We start from the raw sequence: 10,322 nt of genomic DNA on the forward strand, positions 1-10,322 counted from the left end.
TCTTTGAGAGTTCAGATAAAACTGATGAAATATTATAGTAATATGAACTTTGTACACTTCTTTAAACTTCAATCAAGTTTAAGGACTTTTTAAACATTTTTATCTACACACACCAGAGTTACACATTCAGAGTGTTTTATTCCTCTTATAACACAGCAGTGTGCCAACAATTACACTGTAATCTTTATTTATTTATAGATACGATTAATATTTCCATTAAACAACTTAGTTCCTCTTCTCGCTTACGTTATAGCAGATATAAACACTCGTTCCCTCACCATCCTCTCTTTATCCCCTCTCTTCATTCTCTCTCTCTATTCTCTCTCTATTCCTTCTCTCTATTCCCTCTCTTTATTCCCTCTCTTCATTCTCTCTCTCTATTCTCTCTCTATTCCTTCACTCTATTCCCTCTCTCTATTCTCTCTCTTTATCCTCTCTCTCTATTCTCTATCTTTATCCCCTCTCTCTATTCTCTATCTCTATTCCCTCAATTTAAATTAATAAGACAAAAAAAAAATACCTCTTGTCGTGTTACTGTGAAACAGTAAAGAAGTGGAAACTCCTCTGTGATGAAGATGTGGGAAAACTTAAAGTTACAGCTTCACCTCTGACTGTTACACAGTGCTGACACTGGAGACTCCTTCCATACAGGTTAATGTTATAGAAAATGAATCAACCCCTTCTGACCAATCAGAATCCAGACCTCATCACCGCTGTGGTGTCAGAGGCGTTATAGCAGTGCAACACACACTATAACATCCAAGTACAGAGTTTAAGCATTCAGATAAAGACACACAGATTTAAACCTAATGATGGGATTAGTCAGCGTATGTACACCGATAACCTGATAAATAGGATGTGTGACATACGGCATAAATAATGCACATTAATAATAAACTCTCATTAAATCTGAGAACTTTGCAGCTAATACAAACATTGCTAATATTTTCTGCATCAAATTATTATACAAATCAAAAACCACTCAGAGAGAAATGAAAGTGTGTAAGATGAATGGAGAGAGAGAGAGAGAGAGAGAGAGTGTGTGTGTGTGTGTGTGTGAGAGAGAGAGAGAGAGAGAGACCGACAGAGAGTTTCAGTTGGAAAGAGAACAAGGGCTAGAGAAAGCTGAATGATCGTGTGTGTGTGTGTATGTGTGAGTGTCTGTGTGTGTGTGTGGTTGCGGGGGGGGGGGTGGGGGTGTTGTTTCCCACAGTCTCTCCGTTCCCAGAGATTTTCCTCTTTAATCCGTGTCGCAATTAGGAGTGAATTCCTCCACACACACACACACACACACACACACACACACACACATATACACACAGTGAGATTTGGGTCGTTTCCAGATCAGGAGCAAGGAGGAGAGAAAAAATATCCTCAGAGGGAAAACTGTTTTGGTTCTGTAGTTCTGTGTGTGTGTGTGTGTGTGTGTGTGTGTGTGTGTGAGTGAGATTTCATCTGTACAGCTGCTGGGATTATTCCTCACTGCACACACTCCGTCTGGTTGAATTGTAAGAGCAGCGACTTTGTGCAGTGTGGACTGGTGTAGTGAGGTATCTGTGATGTGGTTAGTGATTCTGCTTGTTGGTTGTTGCGATATTTTCATTATTTGTTGTCGATGATGATGATGTCACAGTCGGGTTTCACTGTTAGCTCCAGGTGTAGAAGTAGTGGAGATGGAGCAAACGCTGGGCTGAAAGTCCCAGAATGCACTGCTAGGAGATGACGATCGTGATGACAGAGGTGTTAGTGTGAAAGTTGAAGCTATGGAAGCTGAAGTCTTTGAGCAGAGTGTAGAGATGAGGAGGTGAGAGAGCTGGACAGACTGAAGGACTAAAGCACCACTGCATCGCTCTCTTTAAGTAAAGGTGAAGCTATCACCTGGGTGAAGTCCCATGGCATTGTGGGTAATGTAGTAAACTATAAACCAAAGAAATAAGAAAAAATAGAGAGACATGTCCACGAGAGAAGTTCAAACTCATGAACCCAGAATTTCATTATAAAATAAATCTTGGACACGGGTAAAGATCACATAATAATTATAACAATTAATATGCAAATTGTTCAGGAAGGTTCTCTGTAAGCGTAGCAGATGAGCACTAGGTCACGTTTCCTGTACAGCACTGCACATCAAATTAACAATAACATTGGCAATGGTATTTATTTGAACAAGTCAAAAGTGCAAATTAAAAGCATGATAAAATCGTTTACGTCCCGCATACGCATTACGATTTCATTCAGTTTTACAAACTGTCAGAGCATGATATAAATAATAAAATGTAAAATAACAGTCTGCGCTGGATCAAGTGCTATTCTATTCTCTGCGCTGAATAACGAGTGTGGAAGCCATTTTGTTCAATTAAACCAGTGATTAATGTGATCATTACACCTAGCACTGCTCCTGCAGTGATATATCGGTGATTTACTCGACTTCTTCTAGAATTACTTCAAATCTCATTCACATCTCATCACATTAGTGTTTCATTTTACATTTTTAAATTGTCTCTGGTTTTTATGTTAATCATATTACATTTGACAGCAAAAGACAGCAAAAAAGAAAAAAACTTTTTAAGGCATTGTTGTGGGCGTTGTTGTGGGTGTTGTTGTGGGCGTTGTAGAAACCCGATCCTACTCTAGAAAAATACGGAGGTGTGAACTACAGGCAGGTGATTTTAATAATCTGAATGTGGAGCTCAGAAAATCCACTTAAGCAGCTGCGTAACCCGACTCTGCGTGTGTCTTGATCAGCTCCCCCTAGTCCAGTATGTACTGAATCAGTATAAGGTGTACACGAGTTGGGGAACTGGTAAGGACCCTGTGTGTTTGTCTGCATGTGTGTGTGTCCATGTGTGTGTGTCCGTGTGTGTGTGTCCGTGTGTGTGTCCGTGTGTGTTTACCCTTTACAGTCAGGAAACAATGCAGAGGTTTCACATGGAAAATGGCCAACAACCCCGAACACACACCTGTCCTACACACACACACAGAGCTTAAAAACACTGATACACTCATTCCACTGGCTGACACACTATCTTCCCCTGACTCTGTGTGTGTGTGTGTGTGTGTGTGTGTGTGTAACTGACTGATAGTTTCGGTCAGCCCTCCTGGCAGCCACTCTGTGTGTGTGTGTGTGAGAGAGAGAGAGATGAAACTCTTTCTGTACTTTCGGTTGGCACCTGGATGACACACACACACACACACACACACAACTACTGAATATGCATCTACAGTGTGTCCACTCCTGAATGTTGTTCAGTTTGATTATTATCAGTAGCAGTACCATGTCACTGTTTAGAAACGTCTTCCAATAGTCTTTAACTCATGAGGTCTTTACGCTGCATTCAGTGTACATTAAATTACATTTCCAGCACTTAGCAGACCCCTTCATCCACAGCAACCTACATTCATCTCATTTATATAACGGAGCAGTTGAGGGTTAAGGAACGTGGTAGTGCTGGGATTTGAACTCATAACCTTCCCATCAGTAGTGAGTGTCGTAACCACTGAGCTCCTCCTAACACGCATGTCAGTACGGCGTCGTTTAGTACATCGCCGCCTCGTCTTCATCTTCTGTTAGCAATAATCTAGCCAGCTAACTGTGATGGTGATGTATACAGCGCCCTCTATAGGTAGTGTTATAGATGGTCATAGATATGAAGCCAGTACTTTAAAGGTAAGAAGTGCTACTTCAGATGCTACGCTGATTTGATGTCACTCCGTAAACTGTGAAGTAACTCCAGGTGAAGTAAAAAGGTTGAGGAGGCGTCGTCTTTGGCGTTTCGTGGTTTCCGGGTTGGGAATTACAAGTTATGTGCTCTTCTCAAACACTTGTACAGTCTTCAACATTAATATTAGTTGCTGCAGTGAATTAATAATGAACACTTCCGAAATCACGCCGTGTAAAATGTACACAATGTCCCTTTACCCCAAATATAGTCGCTCATTCAGTGGAGCTCAGTGGTTAAAATGTTGTATTATTGATCAGAAGGTTGTGAGTTCAAATCCCAGCACTACCAAGCTTCTACTGCTGGGCCCCTGAGTAAGGCCCCTAACCCTCAAGTGCTCTGTTGTATAAATGTAAATCAATTGATATGTTTTTTTTTGTTTTGTTTTTTTTCCGGTCGTTTTCTTCCTTAATGTTGCACTGGAGCAAAAAACTTGGAATTTTAAGAGTAACCTCATCACACACAGGGATCATTACTATCATAGCTACAGTCTGAGAGGTGAGAGAAAACCTGATGTTAGATGCCTTTAAAATCACCATTTCCTGTGTCTCTGTGTGTCCTCGAGCTACTAGATCTATAATGTTCCCAATACAGTAACTTTTTTTTGGAACGCAGGAACTTCAGCCATATTTCCACTGGAGAAACCAGATCGGTGCTTTTGAGTCGGTAGCTTTTTGTGGACCAGACTTTAAACATTAATGTGCGGTGCTTCACATCATGCTGCCTTCATTTATTGATCATTTTGTGCTGAAGGTTATGAAAGACATTTTTTTTTAATCAAGTTACATTTCCTAAATGTGGTACAGACCGAAATGTGTTTTTTTAATGCCTGATTGGTGTCCTTAGTTTAAATACTGCAAGCTGAAATGATCTGGCTGATATTTTCACTGTGGTGAGAACAGGAACTCGTCCAGGAACTGTGACGTTTCTGGAAAGTTCCACAACTCTTCGGTTTCTTCTTTGTTGCCTGATTTCACCACTTATTCTAAATCCCCTTAAAAATGCAGAGGGAAAACCTAACTGTGTGTGTGTGTGTGTGTGTGTGAGTGGGTGGGTGGGTGTGTGTGTGAGAGAGAGCGAGAGAGACATAAGACACAGGAGTGACAATTAAGTTCACTCCTCTACATCTTCAATCTTCTATCACATTGTCCATTTTGGCGGGAAACGAGAAACACTGAATGGCCACCTCAAGACCCCCCATGACACACACACACACACACACACACACACACACAGAGGTTTTCCCTCCGCATTTTTAGGGGATTAGGGCCATCTGCAGACCCTTGAAGAACAAAAAAAGGGTGTTCCTGTGGTGGCTGAGTTCTCCACGGTGATTACAGGGTTATCTCTCTCTCTCACACACACACACACACACACACACACACGTCATGTCATTTAAAACAATACAACAGAATGTATACAATAGAAAGTTGAGTGCAAAAGTTTGTACACCCTCCATTTACAAATGAATTCAGTTTTATTGATGTTCACTTGTTATAAGTTTTTTTTTTTAATTATTATTATTATTATTATTATTAATAGTGAAAAGTAAATATTTCTTTTGAATGTGATATATAAACACAAACTTTTATTTCTCTTTTATTCCTCTTTTTCAGGACCTTTCTGATTTCCTCATTTAGTTTAAATAAATCTCTCTGGTGCTTTTTCTTTTCTTTCTCTCAGATACTTCACTCCCATTTCTGATCACAAACACTCTGATATCTATTTATTTCCTTCTCTCTCTCTCTCTCTGTGAAAGATCTATATTTAATGATTTTTTTTTTTTAAATAACAGAGTAAAACATGTGCTGTAAGTCATTAACCTCCTTAATGAGCCTCTGGTTCTGTGATATTCAGTCTGTGATTAGGTTTTAATCAGAAAACAACACTGAATTAACAGTAACAATGTTTTATATATAGATAAACTGTAAAATAAATATAAAATAAAATATAAAAAATATCAAATATAACTAAAATATAACTGTGTTTTATAAAAATATCTTTTCATCCAGAAACTGAGGGGACGCAAACTTTTGCACGCTGTGTAGCAGCTCCCCGGGAAATACTCGTCTCTGATTGGCTGAGAGGTGTGTTTTATATACGTATGTCACAAAGAGACTTCATTCATTTAAATGTGTATTTAATCACAGTCACGTGTACACAATATTCTCTCTTCTAAAACATCTTATTTACAACAATACACACACACACACACACACACACACACACACACACAGAGATGAATATCGAGATGTATGGTGTGTATATATATCCCGGATTATGGGCGTGCTCTCGGCTCGGGTATTAAATATATTTCTCTGACATCTTACACATCTTTATTTAAACACAAAGCAATGTGCAGTAAATAAAATCAGCTTAAAAATAAACATCTGCTCAGTTTCAATAAACAACACCACCACCACCGCTGTAATAAAGGTATTAAAGTGGTGTGAAGTTAACGGAGGTGCAGTGAAAGTGCTTCATCATCTGATCCGGTCCTTTCTACTGGTTTAACGTTAGCCTGCTAGCATGGAACTTACGCTAGCTTCATATAGAAACACACCTCGTAAACGAGGGTGTGTACGGCGTTACTGTTAACACTCCGGTGTGTGTGTGTGTGTGTGCTACATATCGTCTGCATTCATTTGGTTTCAGCTCCCTCCTCCTCAGTGCAAATGTATATATGATATATTTAACCCGTGTGTGAACACTGACATCACACTACACCTCCTTCACTTACAGCTCATCTCTCAACGTCCTGAGGTCTCATGTCTCACTGCACAGCTTCATGGAGATACACGCTTAGGTAGTCTCTCTGTGAGGATCTCATTGTGTCTCTCTCCATGAGGATCTCCTTTTGTGTCTCTCTCTCTCTCCATGAGGATCTCATGGTATATCTCTCTCCATGAAGATAAAGATTTTGTCTCTCTCTCTCCATGCAGATCTCATTTTGTGTCTCTCTCCATGATTGTGTGTTTGTCTCCATGAAGATCTCATTGTGTCTCTCTCCATGAAGATCTCATTGTGTCTCTCTCTCCATGAAGATCTCATTGTGTCTCTCTCCATGAAGATCTCATCGTGTGTCTCTCTCCGTGAAGATCTCATCGTGTGTCTCTCTCCGTGAAGATCTCATCGTGTCCCTCTCTCTGTGAAGATCTCATCGTGTGTCTTTCTCCGTGAAGATAAAGATTTTGCTGTGTCTCTCTCTGTATCTCCAGGAGGACCAGGAAGTCCTGTCTCACTCTGTTCTGCCTGTAGTGTATGAGGGTCAGGTGTGGAGGGTGCAGGGGATCTGCAGGTTCTGCTTGGCGTGCTCGTACACTCTCAGGAAGTCCTTGTACCTGGGTGCGCAGGTGAGCCAGGCCTCCCCGAAGTGGGCGTGTCCGGTGAAGAGGAAGCTTCCGGAGCCGGCCCGGACTCCGCAGCGCAGCAGTGTGCGTATCTCTCCGGAGTGTGTGAGGCGGCCCGCGCTGGAGAACAGAGGCCACTTCTGACGGTACACACGCGTCGCGCTCACCCTGATCACTGACACGCGCTGCTCCGAGTCCGTATCCACCGCACGGATATTCCCACGCACCACTACACACACACAGAGATACGTGTTATTCATCTGCTTTGAGTGTGTCTGTGTGTCTGTGTGCTTTCAGTGAGTGTTGTGTTCTTGGATCATGAGCAAAAGTAAAATTGTGTGAGACTCACCAAAGTCACTGGTGCACACTGCCATCAGCATCTCTGTGTCGTTACACGGCCTGCACACTCCTAACACACACACACAGGGGAAGAGAAATAACATTTAGTTTCTTTCACACACGGTGTGTGTGTGTGTGTGTGTGTGTGTGTGTTTAGCTCCTGAACAAAAGCCTTGTCTCTCAGCTGACCATCCCCCCGTTACCACGGATACGGCTCGTTCATGCGGTATGTTGAAAGGACTTGTCCCCTCTCCATACTGAGCTTTTGTCCTCTACTCTCTCCCTCTCCATCCCTCCCCCTCTCAATCAATCTCTCCGTCTCTCTCTCTCTCTTTTTCTCCCTGTTCCCACAGTGTGTGTGTGTGTGTGTGTGTGTGTGTGTGTGTGTGTGTGTGTAGATTAAAGGAAAATGTAGTTGCTACAGTAATTAACAGGTTTATGGAGGTCTGTTTGGGTGAAGATGATTAAACCTTGTGGGGCGGCCATCTTGTACAACCTTTTATCCTCCATTACAAATGTTAGCGATCATCCTAACTGCTTAAAAGAACGTAGAATTAGACGTCCGAACTTTCCGGTTTCGCGCCGCTCACCTTCTTCCTTATCCACATTAGCGTCCAGGGAGTTGACGGACAGCCGCGCCGTCCAATCCCCTCTCAGCTCATAGCGGAAAGCCGCGATGCGCCTGCTGATGTCGCTGTGGGGCGTGGCCTGCAGGAACAGGGCGGGGCTTTCCCCAGAAGTGATGGTGAAACAGCGAATATGGGAGGGACCAGCTGTGTCACTCACTAATAGCTCCAGGACTCCGCCTCTCTCCAGGTAAAGCTGGGCTCCACCCCACTGAGGCTCCGGCTTGACGCAGACAGACGAGGGTGTCCCGCTGGCCCCTCCCACTCCGTGTCCGGGTAGGCGGGGCAAGAGTGTGAGACGCAGAGCTCCAGTAGGGTACAGGAACTCGACGGAGCCTTCGGCGCAGCGCAGGAACACCTGTTCGACATCTTGCTCCGGCCGAGAGAGACCGCTACACAGCACAGAGAGAGAGAGAGAGAGAGAGAGAGAGAGAGAGAGAGAGAGAGTTTAGAGTCATTTAACTAAACACGTGATCACAACCTGACAGCTGTTAAGGTGTCAGTACTGGATCCACATGGTAACTGTAATGGCGTTCATTCATCTCCTGCAGTTTAACCTACAGGCCATCACTGTTAGTGCACCGTCCTCTGCGTGCACTGAGCTCTGAACATTACAGAAACTACATTTAAACCCAGTAAAGTATCTACTAATTAAACATTAGCGCTGTTTACAAATGCGCATGCGTGCGCGCTGGCCCTGTTCAAAACGAGCGCGCGTCAGCGTTCTGCTGCGCGAGCGCACTTCTGGTTATTTAAACCCCGTGTGGAGAGTAGCGGAATTTAACGGAACTTTTTAACGAATCCGAGCCTTTTGTAAAGCATTTAATTATTTAACCGCTTTTAAAAACACAAATTCTAACATATAGTCATTATAAATAAAGCGAAATGTACTTACTACCGATAAAAAAATAACGAAGATTAATCTTTATTAGTGGAAAACGGGAGAAAAGCAGTGCGCACTACGGCTCCGTCCCAGAACACATACTAGTGCACTAAGTAGTGCACGTGCGTGAATGGAGTGTCCGCACTACCATGGCGCACTAACTAGTGTGATAGTATGCGATTTGGGACGAGCCTCAAGTTTTCTTTTTCCTGAATAGGAGATTAACACCAGACTAATAATAAAGTAAATCTTACCTTCCCCTCCAGCTGCACTCATCGGCTGAATAGCTCGGTCCAGTCACCGCCGTTAACACAAAAATCCACACAAAAATCTCCATTTTTACCACACAGCTAACTTGAGATAAATCCAGTCAGGACGGTTCAGTCGCCTCAGCGTCACCACAGGAAGCTCAATTACAATAAAACTCGCCTACACTTAATATTCCTCGACTCTACCGACTCCATTCTCCACTTTTCAGCCAGACCCGCTGTTTTACTTCATTAATTAAACGTGTCGAAGCCGGTTTCTTCTCAGCATCCCCGCTGCTACTCGCTGCCTTCCTCACTAACCGCTGGAGCGGACCGGAGCGCGAGACGAAACAGCGGCGCTGCAACTTTTCAGTGCGGAGGAATGCGCGCGCGGACCAATCAGCGGCCAGAGAGATGAAACTTTAAACCACTCAAAGTAGGGGGAGGGGGTGCGCGAGGACACCTCAGAGCGCTCCCGCGGTGACGTCATGTGTGGGGGTTCATCGTTAAAAAAAAATAAAAACCCGAGGGACGTTAGCATGTTAGCATACTCATTAATAAACTCATTTTTAAAGATGTAAAGGTGAATAAACACACGAATGCACAATAAAAGTCTATAAAACACCAAATTCTGAGGCAATGTGGTGGTTGGTTTTAATAAGGTGTGTTCATGAGTTAAGTTTATAAACTTTTTACTTTTTCTCACTGGTGTAATTTAGAAGGAAACCCTGACGCAAAATCTGTTAAAATAACATGAAAATTATTACTCTTATTTCGAAATATGACGTGAATTCAATGTCATTTTTCTTTCAGAATATGATGTTATTTTGAGTTCCCTGCTGAAATAACCCCCAATAGAAACCTTCACAGGATTTGTAATGGTTTTAATGGTTATAATGTGAATTGTATTGGTTTTAATGGAAGCTGTAATGGTCCCTGTCTGTGGGTCTCTACTGGTAATTTGTTGCCTTCTATTGGTGGCATGTTATGTCTAGTGGATACCATTAATTACTGGTAATGGTAAGAGTTTTAATGGTGAGGTTATGGCTTGTAATGGTATTTGTAGTGGAAACCATTAGAATTTCTGTTATGGATTCTGGGTTTTTTTCAGCATGGTTAGCTCATTATTTTTGACATATTATCTTCTTATTTCATCG

At 42.5% G+C, this 10,322-nt stretch overlaps 1 protein-coding gene across 1 annotated transcript; it reads right to left on the bottom strand.

The window, feature by feature from the left end:
* Positions 1–5,806: 5,806 nt before the first annotated feature.
* Positions 5,807–9,721, bottom strand: metrn (meteorin, glial cell differentiation regulator). Its single transcript, XM_053637247.1, has 4 exons — positions 9,172–9,721; positions 7,999–8,426; positions 7,419–7,478; positions 5,807–7,298 (listed from the first exon to the last, which is right to left on the bottom strand). The coding sequence occupies exons 1-4, from the start codon at positions 9,252–9,254 to the stop codon at positions 6,988–6,990; spliced, it is 882 nt and encodes a 293-aa protein (XP_053493222.1). The 5' UTR covers positions 9,255–9,721; the 3' UTR covers positions 5,807–6,987.
* Positions 9,722–10,322: the final 601 nt, after the last annotated feature.

Source organism: Ictalurus furcatus, chromosome 1 (assembly GCF_023375685.1).
Source record: "Ictalurus furcatus strain D&B chromosome 1, Billie_1.0, whole genome shotgun sequence".
In the NCBI taxonomy this organism is placed as follows: Eukaryota; Metazoa; Chordata; class Actinopteri; order Siluriformes; family Ictaluridae; genus Ictalurus; species Ictalurus furcatus.